The 18,592-nt window shown below is 34.3% G+C and overlaps 1 protein-coding gene across 1 annotated transcript; it reads right to left on the bottom strand.

Moving 5' to 3' along the window:
* Positions 1-265: 265 nt before the first annotated feature.
* On the bottom strand, positions 266-15,426 carry cmn (calymmin). The gene is made up of 41 exons (XM_053510780.1): positions 15,360-15,426; positions 15,029-15,094; positions 14,590-14,649; positions 14,381-14,407; positions 13,863-13,913; positions 13,669-13,725; positions 13,447-13,500; positions 13,292-13,348; positions 13,122-13,169; positions 12,993-13,040; positions 12,869-12,907; positions 12,721-12,771; positions 12,452-12,490; positions 10,719-10,748; positions 10,592-10,639; positions 10,462-10,503; positions 10,299-10,343; positions 10,117-10,173; positions 9,862-9,906; positions 9,690-9,749; positions 9,384-9,422; positions 8,036-8,758; positions 6,710-6,757; positions 6,034-6,090; positions 5,880-5,912; positions 5,763-5,795; positions 5,634-5,666; positions 4,542-4,598; positions 4,354-4,419; positions 4,201-4,263; positions 4,055-4,120; positions 3,101-3,196; positions 2,939-2,998; positions 2,808-2,858; positions 2,552-2,617; positions 2,171-2,224; positions 2,031-2,087; positions 1,895-1,933; positions 1,381-1,539; positions 1,232-1,285; positions 266-806 (listed from the first exon to the last, which is right to left on the bottom strand). The coding sequence occupies exons 8-41, from the start codon at positions 13,329-13,331 to the stop codon at positions 802-804; spliced, it is 2,451 nt and encodes an 816-aa protein (XP_053366755.1). The 5' UTR covers positions 13,332-13,348; positions 13,447-13,500; positions 13,669-13,725; positions 13,863-13,913; positions 14,381-14,407; positions 14,590-14,649; positions 15,029-15,094; positions 15,360-15,426; the 3' UTR covers positions 266-801.
* Positions 15,427-18,592: the final 3,166 nt, after the last annotated feature.

Below are 18,592 nucleotides of genomic sequence, written 5' to 3'. Positions count from 1 at the left end.
AGGACTTGACAACATGTCATGATACCTGTGTGTGTGTGTGTGTGTGTGTTAAATTCAAAAGAGAATAAAGAGAGACTGCTAAAGAAATGATTATTTTGACCTGCGATATGTGAGTGATAACCGGCCTAAATACTAAACTCTGATTAAAATTAATTCTAGTATTATTTATTTTTCATTCATTATATTTTTTTACTCAAGCATAAAGCCCAGGGGATTTCACTTCCTAAAACAATTAAACACTCACAACCAAGAGCAGGTTCCAGTGTCCCTCCTTTGATCCTTTTTTTTTTTATTAAAAACTGAACTTTATAAAAATCAGAAAGCTCCTTGGCATAGACAGAAATCCATAATCAATAAATTATCCTGTGCTTAGTTACAAAACAATACACATAAGACAGTAAAGCATGCACTTTAGAGACAGGGAAAAGTTTAGAAAAGGAAATGAACAATATGGCATAAAAACATTTATGTTCATTATAAACTGGGAACCCAAACACGGGTAAAATGGCATTTTAGGGCTACTGTTAAAAATCCTAAAATGAATTAAAATCTTTTAGAAGTGGAAATTTATATTTTAAGGATGTGGGAAAGTGTTAAATATGAACTTTTGTACATAATAATAAAAACCTGCCATATTACTAATTTATTGCTTTTTAACAGTGGCCCTAAAAACATTTTATTTTATTTGTATGTGACGGGGAAAAGAAAGATATGTTTAGATTTAAAACAGACAATAAATTTACAATAATTACTAAAACTTTAACAACAACAGGACAGATATTTGTTTACTCTTCTTTAGAATCAACCTGAAAAAAGAAGAAAAATATTAAATTATACATTCTTTAATAGAATACAGTATATATATTTTTGTTAAAAAAAAAAAAAAAAAACTAATAGTATAAGTAAGTCTATTTAAAAATAAAACATTTTGTGGCTGAGGGAAAAGCACGAAAAGCATTTCTCCTTAACGATTACTGCATTCCATAATATAACATTTCCACCAGCGGGGTCTCCGTAAACTATATACTCACTTAAGTTACATATGGCATCTTTAAATTCCAGCCAAAAATTTAAATAATTAATTTTTACAAGACTTATTCCAGGTCAATGTGTGATGATTGAGGCATCACTTATTTGCTACCTACATTACATTACCCCTGAACCTTAACCATTTCATTTATTTATTTAATTCATTAAAGACACCGAACAGAAGCAGCATCTGGACTCTTACCGTGATATCCATTACCAAAGAATCCTTTCAGGTTATGTTTTGGCTCCTCGTCTCCTAAACAGAATTAGTATTTAAAATACAATGTACGCAAAAAATGCACTTAACATACTGTTAAACTCCCCTGAGGGATGATTTGGGGGTTTTAATACCTGTCCAGGAATTGGCCTGATGCAGCTGTGGGCCTTTAAGGTTCTGCTGAATGAGAAGATGCTGTGGTGTCACTGCTTCACTGGGCGTGTCCACTGGCGGGTGGGCGGAGTTTCCTAGAGATGCTGCCGAGCCGGTAAAGGGGCTACCAGTAGGGACAGCTGGCAAAAAGACAATCGATCGGGTAAATAAGCAATCAATCAAATAAAGAAATAGGCAGGAAAATTTAAAGAACACAAGGAATGGTTACATGCTCAAAATCATCATGCAATTTTTGCAATTAATTTGATTATATAATTGTCACATTATAAACAACAAAAGAAACTGAATAGAAAGGGATCGATAAAGAATCTATCCATCTATGTAACTATCCAACACATTTCCACCAGAGGAACTTCACAAAAGTTACGTCCTTCATCTTTAAAGTCAGGGACAAACGTGAGAAAACCTTTAAAATGATGTTTCATTTACATTTTTATGTGTGTGTGTCTTGTGAACAATAATGTGAGTGTTTACCCTCAGCTTGAACTCCACCCTTGATGTGCGAGACTGGTCCTGTTAAAAAAACAAGGGCATTCCACAAATTCGTAACGTACATCTTGAAAAACGAACGGTGTAAATGTAGAATAAATGTATAACAAGGTGTGTGTACCTTCTCCAACACCGTCTACCAGAGGAGCGATAGGCTGGTGCGGTACCTCTCCGTCTCCTGAACACACACACACTTAATAAGCAAGTTAAGATGTGGATTAGCAACAACATTAAAACAATAAATGATGAAGAACGACCTACCAAACTGATCTACAGACTTCACTCCATCGATAACAGGAACTTCATACGGCAGTGCTGCACACAAAGAGCAAAGGGTTATGGGATCTAATGGCATGCACATTACTCAGTGCACTCGTTCATATCGATTCGTAGTGAATGTGATTTGGGACACAGGCCACAACAGAGTAGTTAACGTGATCTATATAGGTCATAGGCTTTGGGTTTGGGAGACACCCACATCACGTACAGATAGAGTTTCTGCGGCCTGGATACAGTAGCGAACAGGGGACGTGCTTTATGAAAGATAATGAAGCAAATCCAAAACTGAAATGATTTTACATAGGGAATAGGGAGCAGGGATTAGGGAGCTTCTATGGGACATGGTGTAGGTGAGTGTCGTACCGGGCTGATCGACAGACTGACCATCTGTGACTGGACCAAGGGCCTCGAAGGGGAGGGATGGATGGCCTAGAAAACAAAGAATTTAAACAAAAATTAATTGTTAATTCATCTATAGTGTTAAAGTGAGAAACTGTGTCAGAGCTGCTGCTCTATAAAATAAATCAACACCAATCAGAGTTCAGAATTCTTTGGTATAAAGACAAATAATGTGAATGTGACACTTGATGAAGCTCATAGGAACATGATAAGGCTTTACCGTATTTTCCATAATTCACAGGCACACCAAACTGCTGGCCACCATAAGGTCCTAACACAAAGTCAAAGGTCAAAGGTTATACCAGTAAAGCTGGAAAAATGTCGATAAATCCTGTGGTGTAAAGTAATTACCATATTTTCCAGAGGCTTTAGCGTCACTAGCACTAGCAGCATATGGAGAGCCTTCCATCCCTAAGGAAGGAGAGAATGAGAGAGCGATGGAGGCTCAAAACATATGATTTAATCATGGTTTGAAGAAGTAATAATAAGGTCAAGTTGGTCACATGGTCTCACTGTATTTTGGGGCAGATTTGGGGTCGGCATTAAATCCGAACGGATTGTAGTTTCCAGCTGCTTTAGAACCAAAAGTCTGTGCAGCGTAGGCATTACCTGAGATAAATAAAAAAACAAAACATGAAGATTAATAAAGATCTGTGCAAGGCTGTATGGGTTTACTTTGTGTGTGTGTGTGTGGAAGGAGTGTCCAAGCTGTAATTTTAGGTTTTCTAACACGTTCAGGACAGAGAAGTTGAGTTCACTTTAAATTGAGTAACTTGGCTGTTTAAGTTGTGTATATTAGCTTAGTAAATGACCTAGCTAGTTTTGTTGAATTAGCTAGCTAGTCAAGCTTCAAAAATAAGGTTGTTAAACCAGCTAGCTACTTAAAATGTGTACATAAGCTTATTAAATGATTCAATGATCTCCCTAGTTATGTTTTATTAGCCAGCTTGTTAATTAGCTGGTTAGCTCAGATGTGTATATTTGCTAACCAAATGAGCTAGCTAGTTACATTTTATTAATTAACTTAAAATAGCCAGAAAGTTATGTAAATTAACCAGCTAACAAAGTTAGATATACAAATAAATTGAATTGAATTGATTCAAAGAGGTTGTGTAAATTAGCTTGTGAAAGAAGCTAGCTACTCAAGTTGTATAATTGAGCTTTGTTACTTACGGTGCGTGAATTAGCTTGTTAAATATTATAGCTCGTTATAATTCTTGTGAAAATTAGTTATGTTGTAATACATTAATTATGTATTGTTATTTAGTTTGTTAAATTACCTAACTGGAACTGTAAATTACCTAAGAAAACTCACTGGATAGTTGAATTTTGTAAATTCTGTTAAATTAGCTAGCTAATATTAATATCATTATATTATCATAACTTATTACTGGGCTAGTGTTTAATAAATTAAAAGTAACATTTATATAAGATGTCATATATAAATAGGAATCGAACATGTCATACCGTATTTTCCATATGGATTGGAGCCGTATCCCGTCGGCGAGCCACCAAAAAGGAGGCCACCAATACCTAGGAGAGAACAAAAACAGTTAGAAAAAGAAAAAAGTTAAATTAATTACTTATATTTAAAGGCACTTGACACAGTTTACCGTATCTGACTTGTGGCATTCCTTCAGCGCCCATTCCCATTGGCTGAGCTCCATACGGCCCACCTAGCAGAGAAAAACACGGATGGTTATTGATAAATTATAGCTGCGAACATCTAAAAATGCTAATTTTCAAAGTATGCAGCATAAACTTACCATAGGCATGGCCAGATTTCACCTCAGGACCGAGTTCAGCGGTCTGCGGTTCGACCGGACTGGCTCCTGTTTTAAAACAAGGCACACACTTATTTTCTGACCAGCGCATGCGCATACACACAACCTGTATGCATTATACATACTGTATATACGTGGCTAACCATAAATATATGGTTAATATAAATTACCATCTAATCGAGCAGGGATGATGGGGGCACCGCTGTACGGTAGTTGTCCTGGGCCACCTAAAAAGACATCCAGATTTGAAATGTATAAAAAATTTTTCCTTAATTGGAACTTTCAAATGAAAAACATCACATGTGGTACATAATTTAAAAAAGAATACTTTTACATTCGGCCAAAACACTGTCATTTGGGGCATTTTTGTATTTGTACTGTAAAATGGTGATCTGATGTAAGACAGGATATAATTTTTTTTTCCTGCATCTTTTAATATGAAGTAACATCATACCATACATTTATACATGTCTCAGCTCCAACAAAACATCCAGACTCACTTACACTCCACGTTAAAATGGTTCACTAAAGTCGCACTACAAGCTACATGGTACAATTAGCAAAACTACTGTAACTAGCACAAAGTTACAGTAAATTTGTGACGGTGTCAGAAAACTGTTGCTAGGCAACTAAAAAAAAACGTGGAATTCTAAGTATGAAATCTAGCTAATGACTAAGTCAAAGATTCCTCTAGCTGGCTTTTACACAAATTATTAAATCAGCAAATAAATTCCTATGAAATATACCTTAGGAAGTTATGAGTTGAATAAACAATTAGCTGACGAGGGGAACAAGTTTTATAAGGAATTGTCGAAACAGCAACATTTGCCTCAGATGTCCTAATAAACTCCAAAAAACATACTATTAACTATATATAATATAAATAGCCTGCAGTTTTTTACTGTATGTTTAAGTTTACAAGCAGTGACAGTTTTAACAAGGTAAAGTTATCAGGAATATCGAAATTGTTATCTTCTCGTAAATACTGTATGATGAACCCTTGACAATATTTGAATGACTATAAGAAAATAATGGACACCTGGCAACCAGTAGCGAACCAGTGATTTGTGTGTCCATGGTGTTATTATTAACATTTAATATCACTTTCAATATCTCAGGTTCACTTCGTTCCTGGTTAACATTAGAGCTTCAATGCAACATAATTTAAAATTAAGATTTAAAATTGTAATTTAAGGAACGCCTGGTATACCTCATCTACTGCCCTTTATGTTCTTACTAAACAACAAACTTGTTAATCGTACCAGATTTGCCTTTGGTCATCCCACCAAGCCCAGCTGCACCATAAGGGTTGAGATGGAAACATTAATATTAACCAATAACACATTTAATTAATTTAAATAAAATAATATGATATATTCTAATAGTCTCACCAAATCCAAATCCTGCTCCTGGATTAACGTAGTCTGGATACAAAGGCATAATTACATTACATGGTGGTCAAGTTCATCCAAATTATTATTAAGCACGTTCAGGAAATCCTGTGTTACCTGGCTGTTGTGGTTTAGGGCCATATCCCTGACCTAAATGAGAGGGGAAAAAGCAAAGTAAATTAACTTATTTTTAGGGTTATTCATTCACATTAGCGACTAATTGTGAATATTTGAGCGATTTCAATGAGGGACTTCAGTAAATGACTCTGACCTGGTTTTGAAGCTTTGGCTCCTTCACTGTTTGGGTACCAAGGTCCAGAACCATATCCTGTAAATAATCATAATTTATTATCATTATTAAAATGATTATTATAACATTATTAAAAAAATTATATAAATGAACATTAAAACAAAATCTTTAATTATACAGTATACTGAAATGAATCTCATAATGTTAAAAGTCCAGGATATTAGAGACACAAAATTAACTTTGGAACTGAATTCATTATTTCGAACATACATGCAGCAGACACTAGGACTCACTGGAAAACATACACAATGTCCTACAGAGAAGACCTTAAAACAGACACTTCATTATTATTACAAAGTAAAAGATTATTCTTATTATTTAAAAGGTTTTATATAGAGCAGGAAAAACAACACAACAGTTTGTATTACTGGATCACAATTATAAAGATGATATCAGTGTGCAAATAAAATAAACACAAAGTTTAATGGTAAATAATGAATGACATAACATTTCAACAGTTTCACATTTTCATGCAAGAACCCATTACGTCCATGCAGAAAGACAGACATAAACAAATATGTAATAAATGCAATGCAATCATGCATAACAGTAACATGCTCTTACACAAATCATAATTCAAAACATGAACAAATATATATGTATAATTACAAATATACAGTAAATGATCAGTGTTTACCAGCACTGGGTAGCTTAGTCCATTGTCCAGACACACCATGTCCACAATCTACATAACATCGGGTAACATTAAAATCTGCATTTCTAATTTAGGTTTAAAATATTACTGAGTTTAAATGTGAATTTACCAGGTTTTTAACATGATATAGTCCATGCAATTAGTCTGCAATTAGTCTAAATTAAAATCACTGGCTAGAGGACCACCACAAAATACCTACACGCTACCAATCAAAGGTTTGGACACCCATTCTAACTCCATGGTGTTTCCTGATTTGTATTTCTTTCTACACTGTAAAACAATACTGAAAGCGTTTATCCAAAACACACAATAATCTCCTCTGAACAGTTAATATTGAGATGTATATCTGCTACTTCTGCTCTGTAAACCTTCCGTCTCTAGGTTTTAGACTATATATATAAATATACACTACCATTCAAAAGTTTGGGGTCACTTTCTAACTCCATGATGGTTCGTGATTTTTATTTCTTTCTACATTGTATATATATATATATATATATATATATATATATATATATATATATATATATATATATATACACAGAAACACACACACACACTCATACACACACGTACCATGTCCATTACAGAACAGCAGGACTGGCTTTCTTGGACGCTTGACCCAATAAATGAACACTTATTGTACATATGCCTAGCAGTGAGTGAACATGAAGATACCCTCATGTATTTGCCCAATGACAAAATCAATCACTGAAGGTAAGGAGTTATTTCTTATGTTCATTCACAAACCTTACCCACTATCTATAAGTAGAAGCTTGGTACTCAATACCAGTCTGCCAAACTATGCAAATATGTTCCTAAACCATATCAGGTACAATCCAATGCCTGGGTTATAAGTTCCCTACACAGAACACCGTTTTAGTCACCAGACTACTTGCATGTTCTCCCCATGCTCTGTGGGTTTCCTCTGGGAATCCCCACTGTCTAAATACCAAGGCCAAGGCTCCGGGACACCTGGCGACAGGATAAGAGTGAGTGAGTGAGTGATATAAACGTTGGAATCTACAGTGACATCATATCATACCCAATATCATAGCAAAGAATTATGCTCAAAACCTGACCATTTGTTGACAAGAATTAAACATACAAACAGAACGAGTAAGTTTCCAATTACGATGAGTATAAATAAATGAGTTAATAAAATTACAACCTCTCTGATTAGATGTATCTAATGGGAATGTATTAAACTTTGAAGCACTCTGAGGGTTAAAGAACATCCATAATATTTTTTAGTCAGGTCCTTTAACATGCAGGACATGCATTTTTTATTGACTGACAGGCTTTTACCAGGATTTGGTAATTTTTGACCCTTCATCTGAGGCATAGCAGGGGTTGGTTCAATAGCAAGTGAAGGAACTGTGGTCTGTGGAACATCTGGTTCTGGTGCTACAGGTTTGGGATCTTTCATTTGTGGAATCTCAGGAACTGGAGCAACCGGTTTGGTGTCTTTGGTCTGAGGGAGCACTGAGGGCAGCACTGGAGCAGCAGTCGGTTTTGGACTGTCCCCTTGTGGTGTAGTTGGGTGTAGAACTTCTGGCTTTGGATCATTTCCCTGTGGAGACGCTGGTGAAACAGATTGTTGCACTTCAGTGGTTGGCTTTAAGTCATTCTCTTGTGGAAATAAAATGGGAGCAACTGGTTTCTGAGAACTGTCTTGAGGAATTTCTGGAGATGGTCGTGCAGGTGGATTGGTACCATTAGCCTGAGGAAGGAGAGGTGCAGGCGTTTGTCCTTGTGGCTCAGACGGCACAGGGTTGGGTGTGTTATCCTGTGGAATCACTGGAGTCTGCTCTGGAGGTATTGGCTTAGATGGGGAGCTTTGTGAAACTACAGGATCCTGAGGTTTTGGGGTTTTCCAACTCGTTACAAGTGATGGCATTCCCTTGGTGAGTGGGAGTGCAGGTACTCCTACGGTAGGCTCAGGTTCAACTGGCTTTATGACTCCTTTGATGAACCCTGTTACTGGTGAAAGACTTGGGACTTCATGGTTAAGGCTTTTTCCTTTGAGTCCTAGAAGTCAAAGAAATATTACAGCAAACTGGAAAATAAAAAATATCATGCTCCTTCATGCAGTGGTGCTCAGATTAAGTCATGGGGTCGCACTGCCCTAACATATGTTGTTTTTGAATGTCAGAGTGGTCAGGAGGTGTTGCTTAATAATCTATAACAGCAGCTCTAACAACAGTGCAACAACAATAACATACAATGACAATGACATTTTACAATGTCACAAATGATGTAACGACTAGATCTGAGAACCACTTTTATGGAAAATAGAAAAATCCATAATTTACATTTAGAAGCAAAATATACAGTATTGTGGACATAAACAGACAGTTCCATGTTAGCAGGACAATTAAAACATGCACATCATAATAAGTACATAAAATACAAATAAAACACAGGAGTTATTCACTATTTGTACGGGTTGTAAATGTGGTATATTGTGTATATAATACAGAATCTCTCAGGATCACACTCACAGACCCAAAAACACCCAAATAAACAAAAACAATCAACAATCCTACAATTTTTCATCAGGGTTTCGGTTAGTCTTCAGCAAACATAAGCAAATCAACCGTATCTCACTAACACGATGAAACTCACAAAGACACAAATATGAGGCATAAATTACCCGTTTGAATTTTCGGTACACCACCAGGAACGCCATAACCTGGAAACAAGAAGATGAACTTACCGTTAATAATTTCCAGATATTTATTTAGCAAAAATCACACAGCATTTAAAAAATACTCAGGGGAATACAGGAGACTTGTATGTTTTCCCCACCAGTGCTCTCCAAAATTATTGGCACCCTTCATATAGATGTTATTAACAAAACTGATGATACAATGACACCAATAAGGAACTTTTTTTTTTTAAATCTAAACAAATAAATTTTAATTAATAAAAAATTGATTATTTAGCTTAACTTTTTTACCATTGGACTTGGCTCCTTGTCCATTATTTGCTTCTCCATTACCCACACCATCACCATACCCTTTGATGGAGATTAGAGACAGATTTATTTGCATACTTAGTAACTGGATGTTTATTAACTCCATCAGTGTATAAAATCCTGCAACAGTCGTACACAAATAAAGACAGTTTACCTGGTTTAGGTGCTTTAGCGCCCCCATTGGGATAGCCACCAAATCCTAAGGGAAAATTGAAAATACTGAATATCTAATGTTTATGTGAATTATTATTGATACCAATAAAGAAAATCAAAAATCCAAATTTATTCACACTCTAATGCTTGAATTAGATAATAAATGTAAAATTAAATTGATTCATACTCTTTCAATTACTTTTATAACAAGAAAATGGCAAAAAAAAAATCAAATAAATAATTATATATACTTTACCATTGGATTTGGCTCCTTGTCCATTACTTGCTTCTCCATTACCAACACCACCATACCCTTTGGGGAGATTACAGACAGATTTATTATCATATTGACTAATTGGATGGTAAATAACTCCATCAGTCTGTACCAACAATGCTCCAACAATCATTTTCAAAACAGAAACCTGTTTTAAAGTTTACCTGGTTTTGGTGCTTTAGCGCCCCCATTGGGATAACCTCCATATCCTGGGGGAAATTTGTAAAAAATACAATCATCTAAGCAACATTTAATGTCAATGCATTCCATTTTTCATCATAAGTTAAGTGTAACCTGATATCTATAAGGTAAATTTTGCCTATTTACCATTGAGTCTCTGTCCATAACCTGTGGGCAAACCACCATAACCTAGCATAATGAGAACGGCAAATGTGAAAAATGGCCCCAAAAACACATTTTTAACTTTAAATTGTTTTCAAAAGGATATAAACTTTACCTGGTTTTGGTCCCTTAAATCCACCATTGTTGGGGAATCTGCTGTATCCTGTTAACACAAATTTGCAATCAGTGATGACATGAAATGTGCGATACGTTTTTTAAAAACATTTGCTGTTATAATTTACCAGCTTTGGCTCCTGTGGCACCTCCGTATCCTGAGAATTAGATGATGAGAGACCAGTATGAATATACAGTGTGTGTGTATATATACACACACACACACACACACACACAGTTGGGAAAAAATATTTAGTCAGGCACCAATTGCTCAAGTTCTCCCACTTAAATTGATGAGAGAGGCCTGTAATTATCATAATTTTTATCACACGTTTTATCGTCATGATTTTTATCATGATAATTTTTATCATATCATAGTTATACCTCAATTATGAGAGACAAAATAATAAGAAAAAAAACAGAAAATCATATTGTAGGAAAATTGGAAAATAAGTATTTGGTCACCTACAAACAAACAAGATTTCTGGCTCTCACAGACCTGTAACTTCTTTTTTAAGAGTCTCCTCTGTCCTCCACTTGTTACCTGTATTAATGGCATCTGTTATCAGTATAAAACAGTCACACTCCAAACTCCACTATGGCCAAGACCAAAGAGCTGTCAAAGGACACCAGAAACTAAATTGTAGACCTGCACCAGGCTGGGGAGACTGAATCTGCAATAGGTAAGCAGCTTGGTATAAAGAAATTAACTGTGGGAGCAATTATTAGAAAATGAAAGACATACAAGACCACTGATAATCTCCCTCAATCTGGGGCTCCACGCATGATCTCACCCCGTGGGGTCACAAAGATCACAAGAACTGTAAGCAAAAATCCCAGAACCACATGGGGGGGACCTAGTGAATGACCTGCAGAGAGCTGGGACCAAAGTAACAAAGGCTACCATCAGTAACACACTGCGCCGCCAGAGACTCAAATCCTGTAGTGCCAGATGTGTCCCCCTGTTTAAGCCAGTACATGTCCAGGTCCATCTGAAGTTTGCTAGAGAGCATTTGGATGATCCAGAAGAGAAATGGGAGAAGGTCATATGGTCTGATGAAAACTAGTAAAAACTTAACTTGTCAGGTTTGGAGGAGTTGCATCTAAAGAACACCTTACCTACTGTGAAGCATGGGGGTGGAAACATCATGCTTTGGGGCTGTTTTTCAGCAAATGGACCAGTACGACTGAGCCGTGTAAAGGAAAGAATGAATGGGGACATGTATGGTGAGATTTTGACTGAAAACCCCCTTTCATCAGCAAGGGCATTTTGGCTGGGTCTGGAGCATGACAATGATCCCAAACGCACCGTCCAGGCAACGAAGGAGTGGCTTCGTAAGAAGCATTTCAAGGTCCTGGAGTGGCAGAGCCAGTCTCCAGATCTCAACCCCATAGAAAATCTTTGGAGGGAGTTGAGAGTCCGTGTTGCCCAGCGACAGCCCCAAAACATCACTGCTCTAGAGGAGATCTGCATGGAGGAACGGGCCAAAATACTAGCAACAGTGTGTGAAAACCTTGTGAAGACTTACAGAAAACGTTTGACCTCATTGCCAACAAAGGGTATAGAACAAAGTATTGAGATGAAATTTTGTTATTGACCAAATACATTCTTTAAAAATTCTACAATGTGATTTTTTTCTTATTTTGTCTCTCATAGTTGAGGTATACCAGTGATGAAAATTACAGGCCTCACTCATCTTTTTAAGAGGGAGAACTTGCACAATTTGTGGCAGACTAAATACTTTTTGCCCCACTGTGTGTGTGTATATATAAATTACACAAAAGTCTAAATTAATTTCTGATTCAAATAGATAACATCAAAATAAAATTGTATTTAATGTAAATGTTGTTCGAGATTTACCTGCAGGTTTTGCTCCCTGTGCATTCGGACCACCAGCGCCTGGAACAAAAGCTATAAACATTTTAATTTTTTTTTAAAAACGTCCAAATTAATATCCTGTTTTTCTCTGCAGTTCAAACAGAACGCTCCTAAACTTTTAGTCCTTTCTGGATTAAAGTAGGCACACAGGAAGTTGTCTGTTGGATTACAGATTCTGATGGATGGATAAAAAGTATGATGTGTTGTTCCTAAACTAACATGTGTGTAACTTTATAAACTTTCTTTTTTACCATTGGGCTTGGCTGCTTGTCCACTTGGCACAAATGGTTTACCACCATAGCCTGGAAAATATAATTTACGGTTTATATGCTGTATACATTTATTATGGAATAGGGAAAAAAATAATTGGGATTCAGTCTACAAATAAAATGTCCTTACCTGGTTTGGCAGCTTTTACTCCTTTTGTGTATCCTCCGCCTACAAGATAGAGTAATTATAATAAGTTTAAGGTTTAATATCACAGCAGGCATTTATAATTTACAAATTGCTGAACCATGATTACCGAAGCCAGCTCCAGCTTGGGGATAAGCAGCCGGTTTGTTTCTGTAGCCTGGATGCACAGTGATTAAATATTTCGTTATATTGATACCGAGTTGACACAGAGAAATGCAATATTATATCAAATGTATACCATTATTTGAGGAATCTGCCTGGCCAAATCCATTGCCTTTCCCATAGCCTGGTATAAAAATAAATGAATATATAAATAAATAAATAAATAAAATGTTTTATGTATTTAATTAACTTCAATAAAATTTGGTTGAAGGTAAATCCCAGAGATAAATTGGGAAATCTGCTCACCTCCTCTACCTTTGGTGGCCAGTGGTGGTGCCATCCTCATCGCTGCTCCAAACCCACCTAAGAGGAGATTTAACAAGTAAATATGATGCATATAATAACTATATATCTATGTTTATTTAATTCTATTTAAGAATAAAACATAATACAGATCATACCATACAAAGGTTGTGCTCCATATCCAGGCTTATTGGGCTTGGACCCATAACCTCCTGTCAGATAAAAATATATGGATGAAAAAGTTTTAAGCGTAAACTTCTTCCAAATATGACATTTTCAGATTGTCTGGTTAAATAGAGTTTTTAACTGGGCTCAGGGTCAAATGTCATTAATTGTGTGACTTCTAAAGATATCATATAATGTAAAGAGGATGGTGATACCATTAGAGATTGGCTTGGCTTGCTGGCCATTGGATGTAAGAGGTGAAGCTCTATAGCCTGGTAAGTATTAAAAACGAAATATTAGAAACGCATTAGATATTTTAAATTGTTTTGAAAATTAATGTTTCCTTTTGAATGTAAATATAAAAATGTCAAATATTTTGAATAAATAAAATAAGTACTGTATAATTTACCATAGGGTTTGTGACCCTGTCCTTTAGTAGCTACAGGTGCAGGTCTGTAACCTTTACAGTAAATGAGAACAAAATAACAAAAAAAATTACAACTTACATTAGAGCTTAATTTACTCAAAATGTATCATTCAAAATGTTTAATTCATTCCTTCATTAATTTTCTTTAACTACAGCTATAAATGCAACAAAATTTAAAAAATAGAATTTTACAGTATATACATTGTCTGGTTTAAAGTAGTGAACCTTAACATAACTGCTATAGTAGTACCGCAAATACGCTAACAAACGTACATACATATAGCTATAAACTATAGCTTGAAACTACACAATATATGTTAATTTCCCTTTAGGATTAAAAAGGACTCTATCTATTTTAATCTTATTAATACATGTAAGATTACATACGAGTAATACAAGTGCAACAACAAAAAAACACATATATAAAATGTTAGATTCTGAAAACATACAAAAACATATACAAGTACAGTATAAATAAGCTTATAATGTACAAAATTTACCATTATGTTTGCCGCCATTTCCATAACCTGCAAATGATAAAAAATATTAATTTTAATTACTTGACATGCAAGATATATTAAAATGTAACATCCATAAAGAATCATGCTCTTCCAATATATAGGAATACATATAGAATTTAGATTTATATTCTAGGTTGCAGTTAATTTTAATTGCCAACATAAAAAAATGTATTATTATTATTATTCACCATTAGCTTTGGCTCCATTTACAAGAGAAGCAGGTGCAGCACCATATCCCTTATAAGGACCTGAACAATATTTATTTAATTAGTAATTCACATGTACACATTGTATACAAAAGACTAGTTGCATACTTCCAAAAAGTTAAAGACAATACCCATTTCACGTAACACTGGAGTTTTCCATTTCATTTCATTATTTACTCCTTTTTAAGATCCCAGTAACAAAATGAAAAACAATCTTATGTATCTTGGTTTATAAAACAGTTTTGTTATATGCATGAATAGAATAGAATAGAATATGCTATAGAAACTAACATCTAAACTTATCTCTACATCTAGTTTAAAACCAATTTCTCTGTTGAAATCGAGTTTTTTAAAGCTTTTTTAATTGAAAATGTAACAATAAATAGTACAGTATAGCGTATTCTGACATATTTTCATTTACCATTAGGTTTAGCTCCATTTCCATTTCCAAGAGCAGAAGGTACAGCACCGTACCCTTTATATGGACCTAACAAAAAATATGCACATTTATTTCGTTATATAACTTTAATAGCACTAACTGTGTATGGCAATAAACGTCTACTTATGAGGAAAAACATTAGCATTTACTACACTTGTATTTTTATTAATGCTTCCCAAACTTTTAAATAATATTTTCTATGGTAAACCTAAAACTATAATTGACTTAAATTCAATAGTTTTATCATGTTATGTTGGCAAAAGGGTAATGTCTGTCTGTGGCGTGTTGTGTATTTTGACATGTTTATATTTACCATTAGGTTTGGCTCCATTTCCATTCCTGAGCGGTGCTCCAGCAGGTAGAGCACCGTACCCTTTATAAGGACCTAAAACATACAATTATTTCATTATTTAAACTTTCAAAGCACTAATTCACAAACATTTTAAAAGTCTGTTTATCTTTATTATTATATCTTATACCATGTATTGTTAAAATTGTGAAACAATGTATATTGTTAAAATTGCTTTTCAAATGTGAACTTAAATGAATAAATCAAAATAAACCCTTTTTTTGTTATAAAAAATTACCATTGGGTGTGCCACTATTTCCAGCAGTCTGTGCAGCACCATAACCTGTAAAAAGAACATTTAAAAAAAAATTTAAACACTTTCAGACACATTTAACACTAAACAAACTCATCTAAATCAACTTTTGACTGAACGTAAATTTACCTTTGGCTCCATTTCCATTGGGCTGAGGAGCTGCAGGTCCGTAACCTAATAAAAAGAAATCAGACAAACATGCTTATTACATTTTATTTTATTCAACATGCTTTTATTGTATTTATGAATGTTTAATTATTTGTTTAATTTTTACATCTTATTATCATTATATCAAATATTATTTAAGATAATATACAATTCACTTATCAGTTAATAAAGTATTTTTAAAAAACTTGCTTAAGAATTTCTAAAAAGCTTTTTAACATTTACATATAATTAACTATTCATATAAAATGCATATATGTACTAATATCTGTAGAGAGAGAGAGACCAAAATTAGCCTGAATAAATGAATATTGAACAAAAATCTAAACATTATCATATTAATTATACACAATAAACTGTACTAAAATGAAGAACTAGTAACTAAAAAAACCTACATTAACCAATATTAAAATTAATAAAGATATGTTACATACAAGTTGTATTTAAAATAGTAAAATGTTTGCCTTTTTATAAACCAATTGAGACAGAACAGCTTAAAAGAATGATAAATCCATTTAAAACTGTGAGCTTAATCTGTTTTTTTTTATTATTAATTACCAATAATAGTTCTATTTGCAGCTTTTGCCATGGTTAGATATAGCTAGCTAATGAAACCCAATTTAATATGCAGCATGTAGAAGTTTCTAGCTAGCAATATGTTCACTTAATCATAAAATGCGATAAAAGCTGATTAAATGATGTCCATTCACAAACAAGACAAACAAAAAAGGGTCTGTTTTATCTCTTACCTTGTGCTTTAGTGTTGGGTTGGTAAGCATTGGCATTTTGTGTACCGATGCCGTAACCTAAAACAGGAAACCATTTTTAAGATCAATATAAATCTAAAAAAATAATGTTTTAAACAATTTTACGATTTGTTTTAAAGAGACTGTGTTACCTTTAAATGGCATTAACATTTGGCCAAAGCCACCATTTTGGGGTTGGTACCCTGAAATAAAACAGATATTTATGATAATTACTCTAACAAACCTTTTAAACAGACTGAATAACTATAAAAATTGGTCAGCGCTGAAAGATTTATGGTAATAAATAAATAAAATAAAATTATAGTGTATGATAAAAATAATACACAGAATTCCACACCAAAGTAATAAGTAAAATACTAAAACTGAATCACTACAGAACACTATTTAAAAACAGCCATGTGTTTATATCAGGACACGATTAGCAATCACAGCTTAATAACTGTCATCAAAAAAATAAATTGTATAACTTTTCAGTCCTGGATTTTCACTACCGCAAGGGGTTGAGACGGGTTTAAGCAACACTCTGGAGGAAAGACTGCATCAATAGAGTGACTGTGTGCAAGCAATAAAATTTCATTCTCACAGCTGGATGTCAAATTTGGACAGGCAATGGGAAGCCCTCAGTAAAGAACGACATGGAAGAAGGGCATGTTTCACAAAACACCATTAAAATTCAGAAGTCAAAGCAAAGTCCTGAGTCGTAGACCTGCGTTTCAGATACTGTAGTGGAAAATGTCTCTGTCCCTCTTAATTATTGCACCAACTGCTAGATTTTGAAACCCTGAAACGTGGGTACAATTTTAAGCATAATCCAGCAACTTTCATTAGGTTTAAAGGTTTTTTTTTAAAAAGACAAATTAATATAATTAAACCAAAGTGAAACCATGATACATAAACAAGAGACTGACTTTTACTTAAGTAAATCTTTTTTCCTGATTCAATCTACGACAATTTCAAACGACGAAAACAAGCAGCTGCTGCAAAATAAGCGGTTGCAAAGCCATAAAATGTAAACAGTTAAATTCTGAATAATATTTTAAATATTTTGCCCTAAAACTGGTTAGGAAAACTAATTAAGCCCACAAATTGACTAAATTTGACATGGCAATGCCCAGTTTTAAAATCTGTTAATGATTTATCTGGGGAAATTTCCATCAAATCGAAAATTTAAATTATTGTAATAATAAATTGTGAGACATATATAACTGTATTCAATATCTTAATTGTGCTATCACTTTAAACAATAATTCTAAGCAAAATGCCCAAAATTTAAAAACATTACAGTATGCTACAGATTTCTTGTGTCAGGTCAAGCAAGCTGACATAATATTTGCAAATATTTTATACTGTATCTGTTTTCAATGCTACAAATATTTGTATCCTACCACTATGACCTGGAAGCACTAAGATCAATAATTACTTAAAAAAAAAAAGCAAAAACCAGCTATTGTTCCAAATAGTGATGTGTTTCTAAAACAAGAAATTGTTCATTATATTTTACAGTATAAAATCTAAATCCAGAAATCTGTGCACACCACCATCCTTCTGAAGGTGTTTTGTGGGGATGGTCTATTGTAGTTGAGGTAGACATGTTGCAGAAATCTGGCAACCTGTCCTGCCATGTTAAAAACCCAGCCTTTCAAGCTCTATACGAGTATAAAAACCTTGACTTCACCACTTTTTTTTTGCCGCTTTCTGCAGGATCTCACAGGTGGTCGTTTACCAAGTGGAGAAACTGACATAAGGTCAACTGTAATATTCCTGGGAGAGATGTGAGTTTGAATCCCAACGACTCTGCAGTGATCCATCACCAGGAGTCAAGAGAGCAAAACTAGCTGTGTTTCCTATTTTTATCAATCAAATTGATATTAGTCGATCATATTATGTTAGATTATTCTGATGAAGAAATGTTTCTATTGAAGACTAATCGAGGTTCTTAACTACTGGACCACACTGACAAAACCGATGCTAAATCTGTCAAAAACACAAAATCCTGAATATGTCTCCAGCAT

This window comes from Clarias gariepinus, chromosome 14, assembly GCF_024256425.1.
Source record: "Clarias gariepinus isolate MV-2021 ecotype Netherlands chromosome 14, CGAR_prim_01v2, whole genome shotgun sequence".
NCBI classification, from domain to species: Eukaryota; Metazoa; Chordata; class Actinopteri; order Siluriformes; family Clariidae; genus Clarias; species Clarias gariepinus.
This window is presented reverse-complemented; position numbering and strand designations above follow the sequence as displayed.